The sequence below is a fragment of the Nestor notabilis genome, unplaced genomic scaffold, assembly GCF_000696875.1.
Source record: "Nestor notabilis isolate BGI_N333 unplaced genomic scaffold, ASM69687v1 scaffold12739, whole genome shotgun sequence".
In the NCBI taxonomy this organism is placed as follows: Eukaryota; Metazoa; Chordata; class Aves; order Psittaciformes; family Psittacidae; genus Nestor; species Nestor notabilis.
This window is the reverse complement of record NW_009942477.1, coordinates 9,542-32,021: the sequence shown is the minus strand read 5'-3', so window position 1 is coordinate 32,021 and position 22,480 is coordinate 9,542. Positions and strand designations below refer to the sequence as shown.

The 22,480-nt window shown below is 39.8% G+C and overlaps 1 protein-coding gene across 1 annotated transcript in view; it reads left to right on the top strand.

The window, feature by feature from the left end:
- Positions 1 to 21,431, top strand: part of LOC104411090 (dystrobrevin beta) — a 42,986-nt gene extending 21,555 nt beyond the window's left edge. Inside the window, exons 6-8 of the mRNA XM_010021426.1 lie at positions 5,197 to 5,302; positions 11,702 to 11,868; positions 21,303 to 21,431. Coding sequence (XP_010019728.1) covers positions 5,197 to 5,302; positions 11,702 to 11,868; positions 21,303 to 21,431 — 402 coding nt within the window. The remainder of the gene's footprint in view (positions 1 to 5,196; positions 5,303 to 11,701; positions 11,869 to 21,302) is intronic.
- Positions 21,432 to 22,480: the final 1,049 nt, after the last annotated feature.

The window sequence follows — 22,480 nt, the reverse complement described above, 5'->3', positions numbered from 1 at the left end:
TTTTTCCAAAATATTTCCATTACAGCTGATGTTTGGAGTATATGTTATAGTAATGATCTTATAGAGCTTTTTATTTCTTTATTCATTCATTGTAATTTTATCGTTCCAAGGACTTGTTTCTGATTTGAAATAATGTAAACAGTATAAATAATCCTTAAATCAACTGTAAGCATGAACCTAGATAATAGTAGGCCTAAAATTAAATGTTTAGATTCTGGTCATGATTATGTTCCGGAAGATATATTTCTGAAGTATTTAGATTCAGAGTTTATAGTCACTTTTGTGAAACTTAAGTTAATCAGCAATTAGAATATTTGAAATACAACACAGTAGGGAACAGCTTTGATTTAGGGAATAATAAGGACTGGGAGTTACTGAGGAGAGAGGTTTTTTTTACCGGTAGTGCAATTAATAAATATTTATTTCTGTTTCCATATTGACTGACGCATTTGTGGGCCATACTTGTTTGCACACTTATGCCACCCTTTGTGAAGTGATCAAATGAAGTTTCACGTAAGTGGCACTGCTTTTGAATGTAGAGCCTCGGCCTCGCTATGTGGTTATAGAAGCCAGACACTGGATTCTAAGCCCTACGTGGTCTGTCCATGTCTGCAGAAGGAATGGGAATGGGGTTTTGTTTTGTTCAGAAGCCTGGATTCTGGAAGTGACATTTCTTACCCCTAAAGAAAGGCTGGTATAGCTCCCTGGACTTGGACAGTTGGCTAAGATGTCTAAGATAGTTGATGCAAATCTCGCTACTGTAGCCAAGTAAGGTATAGTAACTGCCCGTGAACATGAGCCAGCAGTGTGCCCAAGTGGCCAAGAAGGCCAACAGCATCCTGGCCTGTGTCAGTAATAGTGTGGCCAGCACGGCCAGGGCAGTGATCATCCCCCTGTACTCAGCACTGGTGAGGCTGCACCTCAAATCCTGTGTTCAGTTCTGGGCCCCTCGCTACAAGAGAGACATTGAGGTGCTGAAGCAGGGCCAGAGAAGGGCAACAAACCTGGTGAAGGGTCTGGAGAACAAGTGTGATGAGGAATGGCTGAGGGAACTGGGGGTGTTCAGCCTGGAGAATTGGAGGCTCAGGGGAGAGCTTATCGCTCTCTACAACTATCTGAAAGGAGGTTGTAGCAAGGTGGGGGTTGGTCTCTTCTCCCAAGTCACAAGTGATAGAATAAGAGGAAATGGCCTGAAGTTGCACTAGGGAAGGTTTAGATTGGATATGAGGAAAGATTCCTTCCCCAAAAGGGTTGTCAAGCAGTGGACCAGGCTGCCCAGGGAAGTGGTGTTGTCCCTGGAGCTACTTGACAGGTGTATAAATGTGGCACTTATGTGCATGTTTTAGTAGTGGGCTTGGCAGTGCTGAGTTAGTGGTTGGGCTTGATGATCTTAAAGGTCTTTTCCAACCTGAACAGTTACACGGTTCTGATTTGTATGTGGCTTGCCTGCAGCATGTCTTGACACGCTTTGGCTCCCATGAACAATAAAGCTAATTCTTCATATTGATTTCCTTTTAGAAATTCCTTTGCTCTAATTTTATTCAGCGAAACAAAATCTCTCATGTAAGGCCAGGTTTGTAGAGAATGGTAATGTTGTTATTTTTTTAATTAATCCAGATATACACTGTACCCCAAGACAATTCTTTCATTTATTGGAAAACTTTGAAACAGGTCCTGGGAAGTAGATGGATAATCTGTCTTAGAATTAATTCCATTTTTTAATGCCTCCCAGATCTGAAAACAAGCTTCCCAGAGATACTTCTGTGATACTCTCCTTTTACAGGCTATGATTTTGCTCCAGATGGCATTGGTAAAGCTGTGGGGTTTCAGACTTCAGCATGTACATGACAAACATACAAGCTACATTTGCAGTAGTTAATTAAACACTGCCTTGAGCTGTCCTGTGGTGCTAAGGCCAGTTGGAATTGTCTAACCACATCCATGTTACTAAACTCTCTTATTCCCCCAAGCAGGGTGGTTACATGGAAACTGTTTATTAGAAATGATTCCTAGCTGATACTAACACCTGATCTGGATACTGGAATCATTTAGGAGAGTGAGTGGTTAAACTAGATACAGGGTTAATAACATGAAAATGTGCATGATTTGAGTTTCAGTGCCAGGAATATTCCCTAGTGTTATTTAAGCTACCAAGAGGCAAATCCTTCCTGGCCAGCTGTGGTTCCTGGCTACCCATGGAGGTCTTGGTTCCGGGAGGCACTTTTTCTAGGTGCCAAAGGCTAATAGTTTACTGCTGTCTGAGTGGTGAAAGGGCAGATAGGCAAAGAAATATTAGTGATTGTATACCCTACACAACTGTTTCATTTCTTGGGTCACAGACGGAGTAATTCCAACTTGTTACCCATGTAAAACGGAGTTTCTTGGGATGCTTTTGGCAAGAACTGCATTCATTGTGATGGCTTCCAGATGTATAAAGAGTTTCCAGTAATAATTTGCTAGTCTAGGTCAAGTGGGGGATTCCACAGATGTAGGATATCATGTCATATTTTTCTTAAGACTTTTGTTCACTTGGCCACAGCCCCTGTATTTGTCAGAGATGCTGTATCACCGTGACTTTCCCTGCCTTAGTCAAAATCCTTCTGTGTTAATGGCACAACCTGTCTTATTGTTGCAGAGGTGTGTGCACTTTACATCTCATTTACAGAGCAGTTTAATTGCAGTGTTCCTACTGAGCTGAGACATTCACTTCTGAGGCTCAGGAGCCAGGAGCTTGACTGCTGTACAGTCCAACTGCACATCATTCTATTGAAAATCAGCAGCACAAGCTATACAAGCAGGTCTAGGTAGGCAGTGATTTGTGCATGCCTTAAATGAAAGCTTTGCTAAAGCATTGGCTGACTTAGGCTTTGCCAATGGCATGGTTGATAGTTAAACTAGTCAGATCACAAACTTAACAGTGTCAGAAGGATGTACAGTTGCTAAAGTGAGCAACAAGGATATATTAAGGACAGGATGGTCTTGTGTACAAGGAAAGACGTAAGCATACTCTGATAGAGCACAAGACACAGAACAGTTAGAGATACAGATGAGGTCTAATACACAGCTCTTTAGATCAGTATAATCTGTTTTGACTGCTGCAGTTACAAATCATGTATCTTTGGCAGGCTTCAGGGATGTGTTTTTGTGCCACTGTTTTGAGGGGAAATACATGCATTAACATCTTGTTGAAACAAGCGTGTTGGCAGTGTTAACAGTAAAACTGGCTGATTTTTTTGCTATTGAAGCAAGCCTATGGTGTTCTTCTAAATACAAGAATTGCATTGGTATAACCTACCTCTGCACCCACCTGCAGGAAGATCTGAGGCTACAGAGCTATTAAGACAAGTAGGTATGCTAACAGGAATTGGTAACAACATGTATTAAAATGGGGTAGAGTCAGCAGGTGTTTACAGAGATTATCTATGCAGAATTGCATTTGTTCTGCCGGGAAGCATTTGAACCTCATGACTGGTTGTGCCTTCACATTTACTAATTTTCCATTTATGTTCTTGGAGTTTGGGACCTGCTGGCAGATTATTTGATTGCTGTTGCATCACAAATGATGGCTGAGTGATGTTTTGTGGTTGCTCCATGGCTGGATTCTGAACCCAGTAGGAAATGTTAGACCAGCTACAAGAAAGGGCTTTGTTTAGGCTCCTTCTCTGGCACATAATTTCTAGGCAGAAACTGCCGTTTGCTTTCTCGTCAACTCAGCCATTACTGAGAACACCTCTGCCCAGACAGACAAAATGTAGCAATGATAATATTGTGTGATTCTTTTTGGTCAATTGGTTGCAAAATATCCTACCTGTATTGGTGAAAAAACCCCAAAGCCTGTGTCCAGACTGCTTTTGTTTGAGTTACATGAAAGTTGCATCACTCTATACACAGGCTTTGACAATTACAATTCGTAAGGTTCACACTGCGCAAAGGGAACTCTTATATAGCAGAGGAAGCTCTCCTGCTATGTTTAGGTGGTTCTGCCACTGTGCATAGCATATATCACTGTCTAATCATAGCTCAGTTTGGGTTGGAAAGTACCTTAAAGCTCTCTAGTTCCACCGCCTTGCCATGGGTAGGGACACCTTTCACTAGGGCAGGTTGCTCCAAGCCCTGTCCAACCTGGCCTTAAACACTGCCAGGGATGGGGCAGCCACAGCTTCTCTGGGCAACCTGTGCCAGTGTCTCACCCCCATCACAGGGAAGACCCTCTTCCTAATATATAGTGTAAATCTACCCTCTGTAAGTTTAAAGCCATTAATTTTTGGCATCATAATTGCAAGTGAAAGCTACATTTGATTTCACAGCCCCTAGAAACCCATCCTAGCTTTTCCTCTAGCCCTCCTTGCCCTCCCTGTTGTGGGTGCTCTTTGGAGTAGCACTGTCATATGCTAAGGTGAGATAAAAGTACCGCCTGATCTGCTGGCCACCTGCCTGTGAGAGGTTCTTACACATCTCTCTGTGTGCAAAAGCCAACATGTTCTTTCTTTGTATCCATGATATTCTTCACTGGTTTTCTTACCCATTGTCTCCATCTGCTTGTGTTTACAGCAGCTCTTTTCTTTTGCTCACTTGAATTCAAAACCTTAGGAAATATTACTTTTCACATGCCTGACTTCCGTCTCCTAATGATTTCATTTCAGTTTCATTCTTAGTCATTCATTGCTTAAAATCTTAGCCTGGTTCTCTCCTTGCCTCTTTTTTTCTTGTTTTGCCTTTTAAAAAATCATTTACTATATGGATCTTGTATGAATATGCATTGTAATTACTCTTTTATTTGTGTCTACTTCTTTTCAGTGCTGTCTGTATGTTTGAAATACCATTTTCTGCATTGTTAAGTAACCTCCACTCACATTTGTTGTATTCCTCTTCAAAATAAGAATCCTTAACTGCAACTGGGGAACTAATCCAGACTGACTAGCCCTACATTTCTTGGAGTTTTCTGTTCATTTGTTTATCATTTCTTTTTGTATGATTATATCATGTCTACACTAAAACCTTGTTTGTGGTGTTACTGCTTGACTAACATAGATTGAAACTCCCTGAGCAAAGAAGTTGTGATTTTTGTCTCTTTCTAGCATATGAAATATTTCTGCCAGACAGCAGTTGAGTCATAGAAAGATTTTAAGGCTGAAGTAGTTTGGGGTATATATATTTTTTTCTTATAATTAAATTCTATTTCTCTTTTCTTTGCAGAAAAAGATAATGATAAACATGTTTTTAGACACATTGATGGCTGATCCACCTCCTCAGTGCCTTGTGTGGCTGCCTCTAATGCACAGACTTGCCCATGTTGAAAATGGTAAATGGAATATTTTCTTGTTTGAAACATGTTTCTGTCAAAGTATGTAAATGTGCTGTCCTTTCTCACGTAACAAAGCACTTACGCCTTTGTTGTTCCCACTGTAATGGTCTTAGTCCCAGAGCATTTAAGCCTAGACTTCTGTTGGAGAGAAAAAGAACAAAGACTGATTCTTCATGAAATCACCAGCACCAATGTAGAACAAGTTTAGTTTCAGAGTTCCAGCATCACTGGTAGCAGAAGATCAAAAAACAAGTAGCAGAGTAACAATATTCTCTAAATGTTCCTGTTCTGAAACTCTTAAACCCTTCATTTGAACTATGCTGTAACATATGTTTTCAAGTGCTGACTCTCCGAGATTTTGGTTCCCACTCAACTGTCTGTCTTAAGTAGCATTTGAGCACGAGTCACTTCAGTGCTTGCTATTGGAGGTAAATCCTGAGCTCCTCTGACTTCTAGGCCTTTTCTTAGCTAAAATTCCCTGGCTTTACAGCCTATGGAAAGTATTTAAGGAGCAATAATGGTTGGAAAACTGGAGACTAACAGTGAGAAAGAGTAATGAAAGAGTCACTGGCTGCAAGGGCTTTATGGAGTTTAGGGAAGCAAAAAGGTTTCCTGCAGAAAGTTGTGCAAGTATATTGAAAAGTGTTTGTTGTTTATAGTGGACAAAAGGTTTAATTTCTTGCACTCAGCATATATGTATCATGTTTTGTATGTGAATTCTAGAAAAAAACCCACAACTTTTCTTCAGCCATAAATTCCATCTTTTGTTTCCTTCCTGACAGAGTAAAATCATCCTACCATCCATCAAAACCCCTGCCCTACTAGTTGTTACCTCTTCTTCTATTTAATGTGCTCACAGTCATTTCAAGGTGTATAGACTTCTTCCATTTATGGCACAGATAGAGAAACTCCAGCCACTGGTTTTGCCTAGCAGTTTACCGGCAAAGCTCAGCAGGCTGTCTTTAGCAAAGTTTTCATGATCTGTATTCCATTCTCTGTTTCCTGACATTTATCCATGGTTAAGTGTTGCTGTGATTTTGATATGCTGGGTTTTCAATTTGTTTCGTTGTCTTCTCTTGATCCTCTTGCAAAGCATACCTGGTTGTGAATTTAATCTGCATTTATTGAGCAGTAAAGAATACTGGATTTGTGATGCTCAATGGGCCTTTTCTTCTTTATTGCAAAAGAAGTTGAATTTCCCAGTTGCTGTATATATCTATGGACATTTCCCAATAATTAGGGGTCTCATCAAAAAAGTTACTTTTTTTTTTTTTTAAAGAATTTTGAGAGGAGCGATTTCATAGAGACAAATCTTATGGGAAAACTTACCAAAAAAGCGAAGAGATTGACTTGTTAAAATATTAGGTAAACTACAGTACTGCAGACTTTCCCATTCTCATGTGACGGCTTGCATTAACAGGAAGGTAGCAGTGACTTCTTGCTTTCTTCTTCTGCTCTCTTACCCTGGTAAATTTGTACTGCAAGAAAAGCACACAGAGTGGAATAAATACGGTAAAGAAATAGACAGTAAGATTGTTTATATGAATTACAAGTCAGAATAGAATTGCACAGGGCTTAGGCAGGAGTGAAATGGTTAAACGTAAAGTTTGGACAGAAGTGACATGGTGGAAAGAACTGGAGATAATCAATAGACTGATCTTTTTTCTGCTTGAAAGTACCTGGGGAAATTATTAGATACTGAGAATAAAATCATCCTTACAGATTTATTATCTGGCAGCTTCTGTGGCCCTCACTGTGTGATATACGTGCCATCTTCCTTGGGAGCAGTTGCATAAGCGCCCCTGTTGCTAATTCTTTCTTCCAAGCAGCAAGAGATTCTCCTCACTCGTCTTTTCTGCCAACAAGTCCCTGGATTTAATCTCGTGTTACACATAGGAGTCTTGTTACACTTAAGTTTAGCATTCAGATTTCTTCATAGACTAACTTCTAATGTTTGGGGCATTGAAATTATGTTTCTAATTCTTACCAGCCTCTTCTACAGCTGTCTCCCAAACTGCTTGCTGAATTATGTTGCCATCAATAATTCCAGCCACTGTTGTTTCTCTCTAATTTACTACAATTTTAGCTTCCTCAAAAACTTTTATTCTGTTGCAAGTGGTATTTTTGCTCCAGAGTCAGCAGCAGTTCCTCTGCTGAAAGTGCTGATTAGAAGTCATTGCAGCTGATGTACAGAGGTATGTGGCAAGCCATAGCAGGCTGAGCAGGCGGGGAGATCAAGTCGGGATTATGTCCCTACAGTAAAAGAAGTTAAGGGAGGCTTGGTGTTGGGGGCCTGACTGTGGGAAGGTTAAAATAGCAGATTTAAAGGATTGAGACAGTAGAAGAAGTTGGGATTACTGAGACGCATGGTAGGAAAAGAGATGTTGAGCGAAAGCACAGCTCTGATTACGGATGTGCCCACTAAGGAAAAAGCAAGGCAGAAACTTTTTTAGTTTAAAGTCTGGGATGGGACATACTCAAGGAGTCATTTTTGCTATGGATCTGGATTGAGTATTTCCTATTAAATGGTCATTTTCAATGATTAAAAATCACAGAATCAAAGAATAGTTAGGGTTGGAAAGGACCTTAAGATGGTCTAGTTCCAAGCCCTCTGCCATGGGCAGGGACGCCTCACACTAGAACATGTTGCCCAAGGCTCTGTCCAGCCTGGCCTTGAACACTGCCAGGAATGGAGCATTTACCACTTCTTTGGACAAATGGTTCCAGCGCCTCACCACCCTCACTGTAAAGAACTTCTTTGTTATATCTAACTTGAACTTCCCCTGTGTAAGTTTAAACCCATTCCCCCTTGTTCTATTGCTACAGTCTCTGATGAAGTGTACAGTCCCCGATGAAGAGAAGTCCTGAAGTGACCTGAACAGGAGAGAAGAGAAATACATTTTGCAACACCATATTTTGTGGCATTCAGAAATTAACAAAAAAATGTAATATCTACATTGGATTATACCACCTGCTGTTAAGGCAGGAAGGGGAAGCTGGCAGGTTAGGACTGGAGGAAGCATGCTGTTCCACTTCATTTATTGTGTCCCAACCATAGCTAAACTTTGTCACTTTCAGAAAAAGGAAATAAAAGCAAAAACCGAACAAAAAACCCACTCACAAACAAACAAAAAAGCTCATCTCTTTGGTTTCTCTCTTGATGGCCAGACCCCTTGCCCACGATCTAATAATCTCTGATACTGATTGTTCCCGTCTTGTCTTCACCAGTCCTTTTGAGAGCATGCTTCTTGCAGTACATTGAGTGCTGTCACCGTTATTATTTTGCCTCATGTTTTATTTTATCAGAATGTTGTTATTGCTTTCTTAAATCAAGCATGTCAGTTTCAAGTGTTTGGTTCTTTGGTTCAGGACACTGTAGTACTGTTGTCCCCGTTTCATCAATAGTAATCTCTTCTAAATGCATGAAGTCAGAGAAGATAAGAGACAATTCTGAAAAGGTGGGGAAGAAGAGTCAAGATGACATGGTACTCAGAGGTAAATGGAACATGAGCGATGAGCTGATATCAGTATATTGGCTTTTATTAAGGTAGTGACCTAGTGCTCTGCCTTGGCGGGAGACAGCAGCCCTGCCCCAAGCAGAAAGGATATTGCAGGAGAGTGTGTGTGTGGAGGCATCTGTCTGTGCAAGAAAAGGCTTTAGGAACCTGTGACTGCACCCATCTTTCTTTCCAAAGGCAAATTCAAATGTGTGTAAAGGTTCTTGAAAGATGTGCTTCATTGCTTCTTAAAATCCTCCATCAAAAAGTTCCAACACCTTCCTGGACTTGAAGCTGGGGTGAGATCAGTGTTTAAATATACTTAGAGTGAGAAAGTTTTTTCCTAATGTTCTAGCATGAGTTTTTTCTTATTGCAGTTTAAACCCTTAAGTACCTGGGTTTTGGCCACTGGCTCTGGAGAATGTATTGCTATTTTGTAAGTACCTCTTGCCTGTTGGATGATACCTTCTCACCATGTGCTCCTAGCGAAGATGTCTACCAGATATCATTCAGACAATTCAATTGCTTTCTCCTGTGCATTTAATTAACCCACATCTTCCTTGAAAGGTGATACCCCAAATCAGACATTTTTGATGATCATTCAGGGTGTTTATGAAAAACATTGACCAATATGTGACCTGAAATAAAGCCCTTTGCTCATTAGATTTTTCCATTTTAGCAGTTGACTGCTCTGTGGTCTTTCTCCTGGGAGATTCACATCTAGGTTACAGTTCTTTCATCTACTGTGTATTTCCACCCATCGTGAGAATACCATGGGAGACCAATTTAGTAAGAATTACTGAAAAAAAATGAAAAGCTGATGACATTTGATGCCCGTTTCCTATTTTCAAGGTCAATTACTCTGTCATGGAAAAGCATTAGGTTGATTTGGCAAACGTTATCCATGGCTCATTTCTCTGTTGTTCCTCAGGTGCTTATAGTACTTGGTTTTATTATTTGTTCCAGAGTGTACTCTGCAAGTTAAGACAACATGAGAGGTCAGTAGTTACATAGGTATAATTTCATATCTTTTTAAGGATCGTAATTACAATTCATGTAATATCCCTTTTAAATCTCCTGCTAGTTTTCTCTCATTCTGTTTTTCTAACTTTACTTCTGAACATTTTAACCCTCATTAATAATTTTTCCCAGTTTTCACTTCTGTAGACTTCCTTCTGAATTTTAGGATATTGAGGAGCTCTTATACTTTAGCCATATTGGTCTTTTACTGCAGTCTGGTCTTTCTCTGCACTGAGATATCTTATGCTTGTTTCTTTAACATAACTTTTTTAAGGAACTGACAATTCTCCTAACTCCAACTTCCTGTTGAATTGTTTCTTCTTGTAGCCTACTTCCTAAGTGCTATAAGTTTACTGAAATCTGCTGCACTGAAGTCACATTCTTCTCTCCTTCACTTCCCAAAATTCACAAAATTACTCTGTTGTCATATTAATTTAAGGTCACTTGTAATCTTTTTCAAGCAGTTTCTTTTCTACTGTTTGATACGGATCTAGACGTCTTCCTTTCTATTGCTTTCTCTACTTTTTCATTAAAAAAAAAAAGTCACCAGTTCTTCCACAGTCCATTCCCAAGGGGTATTTGTATATTGAAATCCCCCACCACAATCAAGTCCTTCACTTTATATGGTGTTAGTACATGCTGCAATAAAGCCTTGTGCACCTGATCATCTTGGCTTAATTATCCATGTCAATTCCTGATCAGGTTAATGCTCAGGGTGACTTTGATTTGATTGTTAACCATGTGCTTTCCATAGTTTTGGCATATGCATCCACTTTCGAGGTAGCAGGTACTTGAGCACAGTTTAACTGGCCAGACCTTTCCAGGTACCACCAGAAGTGGTATCTCTCTACGTTAACTTCATTGTCCTGTGCAGTATTGCACCAAGTCTCAGCTAGAACAGCTAAGTCATCATTTTAATCATAAATCAAAACTTCAGACTCTTCCTAATTCTCTTACATCCTTCAGTAGTTTATAGTACATATATATCTGATCACTTATGCTGTAGACTCACAGCAATGCGAAACCATTTGCTCCTGTAGTTCACGTCCACCTTCACCCTTCCATTCTATCTCCTGTGCCTCACCTTCTAAGACGCATTTAATGTAGTAAGATATTACCTTTACCTCATTCTCACATTCCTCTTTTTTTGATCTGAAGACTTCTCTCCTAAATGGAGTAAGTCTGTGACTGATTGTTCATGGGTAGAAGAACAGGGAAGAAGCATTTATTCATTCTTTTTTAGCCTGCTCCTGACAGTGACTCTGCATGTCATACCTAATTTAATTTTCCAATTCTCAAGATGTTAAGATTTAGAGGCACATTGGGCATTTCTTCAGTTTAAGCTGTAGAGGTACAAGAGGCAGCTCACAGTTTGGGAATAGCGAGGGAAGTTGCTCAGTGAGAAGTGATTTGGAGCAGAAGCCCATCATGGTGCTCTGAAGTTGTCTCTCCTGCAAAAAGCGCTCTCAGCTGGCTCTGGGGCAAAGGGATCTCCTTTGGCAGCAATTAACCTTTGAGATTGTAGCCTTTCTTCCTTTCCTGTCCACTGACATGTATTCTCAGTGTTGTGGACTTCCATGGAGATCTCTGGGGCTGAGTATATCTAAGGATGGAGAAATCTGCAGACAAAATATTGAACTTGTTAGGTGGAACTGTTGTGTTATGATTGACTTAAGTTAATGGTTAATCTCACTGAAATTACCTACTCTGCACTCAGAATCTGTGACCTGCCCAGAATAAGTTGGTTTAGTGGTTAAAAACCAGGGGGGGAGTGGGCACGTTTGGAAGCTCCAATAAAATTTGATGGTCAAGGTTCTCCTAAAGTTCACTTACTACATTTTTTTTTTTTCCCCCCTCCTCCTTCCCCATCTCTACCAAGTCTTCCATCCTGTGGAATGTTCATACTGCCGGTGTGAGAGCATGATGGGCTTCCGGTACCGATGCCAGCAGTGCCACAACTACCAGCTCTGTCAAAACTGTTTCTGGCGTGGCCATGCAAATGGTCCTCATAGCAACCAGCATCAGATGAAGGAGCATTCATCTTGGGTAACTCACCTTTCTTTGTCATGCTGAACCAACCGCCTCCATACTAACTTACTCTGAAAGTTAACATTTTGTAGTAGAACTGCACAGTAGGACTTGTAAAGGTTTTTAAATAGCGAAAGCATATAAATAGATGAAACTGTACTGGTTTTATTACAAGTAACATTAATTTATTGATGGTTGTCATGGTATTCAGTGCTGTTCAAAGTACACAAGACAGCACCATCCTCCTCAGGGCCTGTGTTCTCTTCGCGTCTGCACAGCAATCCTAATTTTCTTATATTTTCCTCTGTTCTAGCTTAAAAAGACTTAAAAGTTGCAATACCTTTCCTCCCCAGAAAGCTAAAGCAGTTAGCATGAATGGTGTGCTCCAAAAGAAACTTTATCCAAGTGGCACCTTTAAATATAGTATTTCTTTAAGTGAAAAATTCAGTGTTGTCATTGTCCTGACAACTGTAAATATATGCATTGAAAACTCTTAACTAAAAAGCCTTAAAGAAATTATATGAGAAATAATATTCAGTTGGATGACTATGTGATAATCACATCTCAAGAAATAATAGACAATTTTAGATATAAACCCCTATTTTATGGTGAAAGATTAAGCCCAACCTTTTACTAATTCAAAGAGAAGTTCAGATGATGATTGGATTATAATTAGTAATTATCTTCATGAGGAAGAGTCATTATAGTATTACTGTTTAATTTAGAAAATTGGGGCTTAGTACCATTCAGTAGTTGGAAAGCGGAGATAGGAAAATTCAGGCTTAAATATTGTCCCTTTTTTAACTGCATGGGCAATAAACTTCTGGAATGCTTCATCTCAACTACCAGTAGATTATTATCCCTTTAAGTACACATAAATCCAGTCTGTATTTTTTAATAAAATACTTATCTAAATAGTAGCTCCAACTCTAATGTAGAGATTTCTTTCTGAAGCCATATGTTTGCCACAAGTCAGGCTGGATGGATGTGCCCCATTCTGGTATCAGAAGCTGTGAACCTGCCATCCTGCTTTGTTTCAGTATTAACTTTTGAGGTGTTTGATTCTTTGTAGGCAGTACAGAATGAGTTGATTTTAAGATATAACGTGAATTGGAGGAGGGGGTAGTTACACTAATGGAAAAGGAGGCTATGCAGACTTTTATCACTCTTCTGCTAAATTAAACAGTGCAGGTTGTTGTGTGAACGGAACCTCTGGACTCTCAGAACAGTCCCTAGCATTAGCATGGACCAAGAGTTTCCCAAGGTAAGGATTAGAAGTAGCTCAGGTGGCACACCATGCCTACTAGACACCCTGGGTGCAGCCACCTCGCTTTCAAGATCAGGAATTCGCATGATTTGCAATCAGGACCAGGTAGTGATTCTGGAGCGGTTTCCTTCCATATGCTTCCTGTAGCAGGAGAAGAGGGAGTTACAAATACAGAAGCAACATTAAACAAAATGCAGAACTGGAAGTAGATCACTGGAAACAGCAGAAGATACTAGGAATTTTGCAGAACAAAAAGAAAGGGTGTATATAAAAAAATAATGATAGTTGGGAACCTTGAAAGACACTAGATTTTAATAGCCAATGAAAATATTGATACATTTGGTATTGAAAACAATTGGTCCAAAAGTCTAGAAGGAAATTTAGCAGCAGCAAATTTGGCTGTCCTGTAGAGAAACAATATGCAACTCCTACTAGTAAGAAATTGAAGCAGTAGGTGAAATGAAGGGAACACTTTTCAAAGATATGCTTGTGTAAATCTGTTGTAGTAGGTTTGTATAGCACAACTACAGAGTTATGCCGGGACATGAGCCAAAAGAATAAAAGGCACGAGGAGTGAAGGAGATATTTACATTTCTTGTTCAATGTAGGCAGAATCCAAATCAAAGAAAGATGAAATTAAGAGGCTAAAGGTTGTATCAAGGTGAAGCAAAGACAAAAGATGGAAATAGAGGACAAAAAGGGAGAAGTCTGAATGAAATCTATCAGCTGGTGAGCTCAGGAAATCTGAAATGTCTTCTCCACGTCAGTCTTGAGAAGGACACTTCTGCCTTCATTACCTGGTGACTAGTACTGCTGAGAGAAGGGCAAAGTCTAACCTGATAAAAAGATGAAGAACATCCAGCAAACAGAATGCATTTGAAGGCATCTGTTCTGCAATTTTTAATAAAAGATGCAGTTCAGTACAAAAATGGCAAAGGTCTCGGGTGGGACTAAGCAGACACAAAGTTTAGTGAAGGATGCACAGCTGAGGAGTGGTTCTGCAGAAAATAGGTTGAGGAACATGACTGCTCACTAATGGAACTTTCATCAGCAGTGTTGGACTTGTGGAAGCACTATATTGGTGTCTAGAAAGGGAGATGTAACTGTGACTCTGCATCGTGTCTTGGCACTGGTGCAGCTTCAGCTGAAATAGCATGACCTACTTGTGTGTCTGCTCAATAGTAGTATCTCAAATGAAGCCCCAGAGACCCATCCTGAGCAGAGCTGCAGAGATTAGCTGGTACTCTGATACCATAAAATAAGAAGTTTATTTTTCCTGGGCTTTCAATCCCGCCAGATCTAGCACCATCTTGTATGGTGTATTTTCAGAGTTTTGGAGCCCTAAGAGCCAGAATAAGCACTAATAATAGTATTTTCATAAGGTTCTTTTTCCTGAAATTCAAAAGTGCCTTTGATAATTTTTGTATACTATAAATCACATAGTAGAGTGAGGTGTGTATGTATATCTGTAAATATATGTATAAATATATATTTTACTATAGTAAGGTCAGGTAGAAATCTTGTTTTGAAGGAGAGGTTTTGCTGTATGAGCACACTGCTTGTTGAGGCCTGTTTAGGGGGAAAGAAAAAAAACTTCAAACACTTTTTCCTTCTGGGCTATTTCAATTTTGTTTTATTAAATAGCCTTAAACACTGATTCATTTAGTTATGTACGTGCAGCAGAACAGAAAATCAAATTGTTCATCTTGAAAGCATGTAGATTAGTCATTGTTCAGTCTGTTTGTTTATTTTTGTAGTCTGCTAAGCTTAAGCAGTTTCTGCCATCTATAAATTTCAGGTAAAATGTCAAACCAGCTAAGTTACCCTTGAGACTTCTACTCTTGGGTATACGGTTTGATGGCTTATTATCAAACTTCTGGTAGTTAAAATGCTCTTCCTGCTATAAATAATGGAATATTTGTTATTTATACCCACCTTAACATGTAGGAGTGTGTATCAACAAACCAACCCAATGTTTAGTTGTTTCTATAGTGATAATATCTATGGCTTCTGTTGGGAAGTCATTACACTCAGTACTGATCGAATCTAAAACAAAAGACAAGCCGTTTTATCTACCAAGGTAAAGGCTAGCAATACTGTAAGTAGCTGTTAATAAGATTTTGCTCTCAGAATTACATCTCTTGTATTTATGGTTCATTTAATTTCCCATTTAAACTACCTTAAAGTTATTAAAACTTTCTGAACATGATTTTATTCAATCCCCCATAAACAAGCTGAGAGGGAACACGGTGTTAAACAGTGTGCTCTGCATCCCTGTCATGTTGCTTTCTATGTGCGAACTTCCACCATCACATGGGCCCCTATTTTCAAGCTCTGTGAAAAAACCTTTTATAATTCCGTATTTTCCAGCAGAGGGCATGCTGCCCCCGTGCACGCAGGAACAGCCCTGGACAGCTGAGGCCACCGCGTACCTGTTCTGCCAGAGCAGGAGGCAGGCGTGGGCACCTCAGCTTCCTCCAACCTGCTCTAGCAGAAGGTGTCCCTGCCCATGGCAGGGGGTTGGAACTGTGTGAGCTTTAAGGTCCCTTCCAACCCAAACCGTTCTGTGATTCTGAGATATTGGAGGGAAAGGGGGATGTGTGAAGAGAGAGAAACTGATAACTTTAAACTCCCCCCAATTTTCAAACAAATGTTCTTGCCAACCAAGTTTCAATTAATTTTTTATTACCTGTGAATTTCTAAGCCCATAGTAACTATTGTTTACTAGACCCTTTTGATAGAGGTGGTCATGATTTATATACAGACAAATAGAAGGTAGAAAGACAACTTTTGGTAATGTAGTTTCCAACTTTTTAATTCCATGATGGAAGTATTATTTTTTTAAGAGATGTAACCTCTGATAGGAAGGCAGGGGGACAGAGACAAGATCTATAAACCGCTCTGAAATAACGAGAGTCTGGCAACATGCAGTACAGATACAAGGGGGTTTCAAACACATGGAACATCATCACTGCATTGTACTGGTAATTTCTCATGACTTTTGCACGTAGAAAACACTTTTCAGGGATATCTGTCAAGAACATCTTAGTTTTCCCAGCAGAAGGGGCCATTCCATTTTTATTTGATGCACATACCTTTTTGTGGATCAAGGCAGCTCCAAGAGTGATGTTCGTCTGGATGCAGACACAGCTCAGTTTTGTCTAAACTTGGTTAAGAACATACACACTCGGCACTTGCCATGTGTTTTGTGGGAGGTCTCATCATAGCACGTTCCTGATCTCCCAGGACAGCAAGCTGATAAAAACATCATTGTTTATTACAGAAAGTGTAGAATCCAGGACATTTCTTGCCTGATGTACCGATGATACATTTACTGAAATAACCAAACCCTGGATGTTTAGTTTGCATTTGTTTCTGAGGCTGAGTGCCATAAGAAGAATGCTTCAGTGTTTAATAGGAAAGGTATTTTAATCTTAGTTGTGGCTCTACAAGTGGAATGTGAAATTGCCTGAAGAGTGCACTGTGCAGAGCCATGGTCTTTAAGTTTTTATGTTACAAAAGGGAACAAATATTCCGGCCTCTCTGAAGTACTTTTTTTTTTTCTGAGCTTCCTCTGGACCTGGAGAAGCCAGATGTTGTTGCGGGTAGGTAGACAGTGTTTGGGATCATGACAACTCTATGTAACTGTTGCTACTTAGCAACCTCAGTAGCACTGCTGAAGAATGTGGTTCTGCAGCTCACCACTGTGGTAGCTGTGGAAGGTGTGTGTACCAGCCAGCACTGTGCCTGCAGAAATGCAGCTTTTATGGTATCTACTTAGCATGTTCCAGCCTTGGCTGTCTGATCAGCTGAAAAATTTATTAAATGTATCATCTAGAAAGTGGTGGTGGAAGAGGTGTTCCAGACGCAGGTCTGGCTATCTGGATTCATACCTAATCAAGTAGTCCGCCTCTGACTCCAAACTTCATAGGTGTTTCAGGAGACAGGAAACCTGGAGATGTACATCTCAAATAAGCAGCTCAAGAAGGGAATGTCTAGTAACTGCATGCTGAATTGTGACTGTTTAGAAGATTCATCGATTCCTTAAACATGGTAGCTGGTGGCTCTTGCAAGTCCTGTTATCCTATGCATGATGAAAAAGAAGCTGAAACTGTTTCTTCTGAGTATTTATTGATCAACTTGAGGAAAACTAAAGTATCCTCCAGTTAATAGGTCTAGATATGTAAAAGGATGAGAGAGTTTGCTGAATTAGAAATCTCAGAGAGACTGAGATTTAAGAAGATTTATTGTGTACTGAAAAGGAGTTCAGCAGTTGTTCCTTGCTAATGTGCTCAGAACTGCAAAGCGCTACCAGCATATTGCTAGAACCAAACTGACACCTGCATCCTGTGAACCTTGCGGAATGCTGCAGAGAAGAAACCTTTCATTAATGCCTTATGGCTTTAATATATTGGAGAACAACCAAAAACATGAACTCCTGTGTCCAGGAATGTTGCTGAGACGTTATGTCCAGATAAAGAGCATATACTTCATTTACATGCCTGATGTTTTTTGGCTCATCAGCCAGTTAGCATCAGAGTGATAGAATGGCTGCAGCAGCATAAATCCTGCTGAGTCATGTACTGTGCCCATGTAGGAAGTAAAACAAAATGGATTGCCTGCTCGCTGTTCCCAGGGGAGCGTGTGGAGGAAGCTGGAGGCAGAGCAGCGCGTTGTCAGCTGGTTTCTACAGTTACGCTTCTGTAGCAGAAGGCAATGTTAGGTGCTTGAAAGCCTCTGAAAATAAAGGCACACCATACCATTTTCCCATCCAAAGCTGAAGATAAATAATACCATACATTGAACTCTAGAATATGTGAAACCTTTTTCAAAGTCTGAAATTCTTTATTGGTTTTAACTACCAAATATATTAATACTGGGGATTTTGTAGTCATACATCCAGATTCCCAGCTGACTGAGATCCTGTTACAACAGATACTAAGTCGCAGATACTTCATAAAACATAGTTTGTCTTCAGCTATTCACATTACAAATATAAAGTCAAGAAGAAACAAGATGAACAGCAGGGGAGGAAGAAGATGGTAAAAAAGCAGCAGTGCTAGTGGTGGGCACGTGGGAGGTTTGCAATGGTGGTGCCAGTGATGGGGAGGGGGATTGTGAGTTTGTGGGTTTGCCACCATGGAGAGGACTGTGTTACCCTGGGGCTTCCTGTTTGTGTTTTCTGCTTTTGTGAAAGGGAGCGTATCCCATCTTTGCAGAATATGGCAATGCCTCCAGGTGATATCAAACAGGCAGGAGGTCAAGATTAGCAACAATGAGGAGAAAGAAGTGGTTGTTATTAGAAATTTCTACAGTAGAACTCATCCAATTGAAAGAAAAAGCAGCTATTTCCCAGGGAAACGAGACACATGTAAGAGGTCTACTTGCCAGTGAAGCACATACTCATTCACCCTGCCCTGCTCTCCTCACTGCCAGCTGTGCTGAGGAGCATCATCAGAAAGTTGGGATCAATGGAAATTATCTTTCCCCTATAATTTTCAGAAAGCAAAGCTGCAGCAGTGGCTCAATTGTACAGCATTCTGACCAATGCTGCATTTATTTGACAAAATAAATGGTGGAGTAGCACAATAGGATATAGTGGTTGTTACCAGAGTGGGGAAAAAAAAACCAAAACCCCAACCCTTTAAAATAACCTAAAAATACTGCAAAGAGAAGGTCGCAGAAAAGGCACGCTGAGAATAGATGGTCTGTGCAGAAACCAAAAGATGAACAGTGTAAAGAGTAAAGTAGGAAATACTGTAAAAGAAGTATAAATTTTCAACATGTTGAAGAATTAATTTAGGAAAACTAGAATTTTACTTTTGGTATCATCACATTTGTGTACATAATTTAAATTTTACTGTGGTCTTAGTAAGAAGTAATATAAAGATTGGATTGTGTTTCTCATAGGATTTCAAAATACTTAAAGGCTGGGGATTATCTGTAGAACCTCTCACAATGAGAGTGCTGTGCACTTCAGCATTGTTTGCAAGGATCATCTCTTGATTGCAATCTGGCAAGTTTCCTCAGCACATTAAAAAAAAAGAAAATGAAAAAAAGAAACCCGTCAGTTTACCTCTAGTAAGTCTTTTTAGCACTTGCTATTTAGCGTATCAGTGAGATGAAGTGCTTCTGGAGATGCTGGTTTTCTTGGAGCTACCTTATAGGAGCCTCACCTGAAGCAGTTGATTATCTTGCCATCCTTACCACTGAAGCCCTTGCTGGTGAGAGCAGATAAGAATCTGGCACCCATAACAAATTTTTGCAGTGGTACTTTGGTAGGGCCAGGACTTTCTGTCTGCAAAACTCAAAGATAACATATTGGGAACATCAATTGCCCATTCCAGCAGGTATCTGAGGGCTGTTAGATGGCTTTTGCTCTCCATGGCCTCGATGCATCCTGCTGCTCCACAGTTTGGATGTATGGGCTGTTGAGTAAGAATTCCAGAATATGAAAGGAATTAGGCTGCAACATATTGAATAATTGGTTTAATTTGTGAAAAGTGTGGTCTTAAGATGGTAACCAGCCCAGCATACACATTGTAAAACTGTGTGTGATGCTGATGGAGGCACGTTACTGGAATTTGACTGTAGCTACCTTGAATCTTCTTGGATGTGTCCCTTGCAACACAAAGCAGCCTATGATTCTGTGTACTCCAAGGAGGAATATAATCATGGGTAATTCTTTTTTTTTTTTCTTTTCTTCCCAAGACTACAGTCATGGTTTTTAGAGCTCTCAGCATTGACTGTGAGTTGTGAGGTGATTGAAGGAGAATAATACAACTTCAGTTAAGAACCAGCTGTCCTAATATGTTCTCACAGGCATCCCACTCTTCTTTTCTAATTTGAAAGGAATTTTTCTCTTTTTTCATTGTTTTCCAATTGATATTAGTATTTTACTTTATACTTAAAATGCTTCCCAGTCTACTACAAACAATGTAAATTCACAGAGGGAACAACTTGTTACACACACAGGTTCTCCACCCAAGAAAGCCTTTATTGCCTGATTTACGTTGCTAAAGCCAAGAGGTCCAGAGCTGAAGATTCTTACTGGTTTAATAACTACTAATTGTTTGTTTAATTCTTAGTAAATATTCATAAGTGATAGTAATTGCTAGTTACTAATTTCTGTTAATTGTAACTATATGTGTAACTCCTGTCCTGGGTAGCCTTGCCTCCTATTTAAGTCGGTGTTAGTCTGAATTTTAATTTGAATGTGCATTAAGAATTGGTCCTAATTCCACTTTGGAATGTCTTACAGGAGGAGTAAAAAAATTACATAGGAGTAATTAGCCACTAGGTTACACATACATGGACTGTTAGTGAGTTAGATCGGGAGAAGAGGACTGCCAAGTGATTTCTCTCATAAAAGTGTTATCTGGCCTCCCACATCACTGGTGTCACTTCAGTGGATGCAATAACATTTTGAGACTTAATTTTGTAAGTCTACTTTGGACTTAAAAAATGTTTTAACCACCTGATTTGGGGCAGCTGTTAATTCTTGTGTGTTTGGCCACACTTATCTCCAGCCTTTCACCTTTCCTTAGATGATCCAGGATGGCTGCTCCCAGGATATTAGCTAGCACAACTAAGTGAACTTGTGAAAGAAAATAAACAAACCGGTTGTTCTGATCTATCTTAACACCGTGCTTCACCTTGGCTTTGCCCATAACAAACAAAACAATTGAAAGTAGTCTTTCAAAAATCCTTTGCAAAGGATGGGGGGAGGGGGCACAGCACCAGCATCCTGGTGATTCTCATAGGTGGGAATGAGAGTGGAGCAGCAGCCGGTGCATCTGGGCACCAGGTCCTCTGTTCCTGCCCTCCCCTCAAAACACAATGCCTGTGTTCAGAAGTCATTGTAAGTAAAAGAAATCCCTTAATTGGATATGATTGTCCCTTGATTTATTCCTGATAGAAACAACAGACATCTTCTTCATCTTAAATACTTTTGTTAAACCTCTTTCATTTTTTTGATATTATAGCACACAAAAAAAAACCCGAACCCAAATCACAAAACTTGTTCATGTGTATATGAATTTCTTAGATACAGTAGAATGTAGCTGGATATTTCTGACTATTCTAGTACAATGCATGTTTTTTACACTTTTCTGTTACCCGATTGCATGTATTACACTCCTTTCCAGAATGGTCAACTCATTTTTGTCATTCTTTTCAAAAACAGAAATCACCTGCAAAGAAGCTGAGCCATGCAATTAGTAAATCACTCGGTTGCGTACCAAGTAGAGAACCACCTCGTCCTGTATTTCCTGAGCAGCCAGAAAAGCCACTTGATCTTGCACATATAGTGTGAGTATCTATTTTGTTCTATATTTCACTTAATCAGTGATACAAAGCAAGGCACTTGTGGCTGTGTTTGACTTTGGAATAGGCTAGTGGACAGAAGCCCTTGGAGGGGAATTACCAAGTTGCAATGCTGTAACTGTTATAGGTGTTTCTCTGAAGAGTGATTGGAAGCATATTGTTTCGATAAGAATACCTTCTTAACAAGAGAAGAGAACCAGAATGTTTTTGGGTGCAGTTAGACTGAGGCCTGATTCTGTATTCTGCTTGCATCCTCTCATTTCAAAGTACTGATCTTACCTTTTGCACATCATATTAGATCAGACTAGTTTCTCATTTACTGTAGCTTAAAATTATACAAGCAAAACAGTGTTAAGCATATTTATTTGCAAGTTAATGTTGCCTAATATTAGTAGTAGCGGCATTTAGCTTGTTGCTGCTGCCTGGGAGCAATGGCTATATGTTCTTACTTGTCTCACTGAGAGATTTTCTGTGTTTCTCTGCTCAACAGCATTGGTGTTACCTTTTCGTTCTGATCTTACTGTCGAAACCATGGTTTGTACTGGTGTTGGTTTGAATGTCTGCTTCCCCAGTTTGTCAGTTTTCACATCAGAAGTAAAACCTGAGACAACAAAACCCAAACAAATTCTGCTACTCTATGTGCAAGATAAACTAAACCTCCAAATAGATCTGTTTTAATGTCCTACAGAGTCCTGAGAAGACGCCTTTCCACATATCTAAGTTTAAGCACGTGATATAGAGAAAAGTAAGGAGAGAGTAGCAAAGCAAAAGGATATGATTTCTGTAAAATGGAGGACTCAAATTTTCACAAGTATTGAGTAATTTGTAGTTCTGAGAGTAAGTAGAATTGATGCTCTTCTGGTATTCTTTTGACGTCATTAATACCAGATTCACTCTTGAACTGTTTCCTCTGGCACAGTTTCTGAGTGAAGAACTGAGCTGTTCAAATCTGAATGTCTTCTAACCTCTGACAGTTCAATATCATGGTGTGCTGCTTTGGCCTTTCCTAATGCCGTCTGGTTTGCATTGACTGGCTCT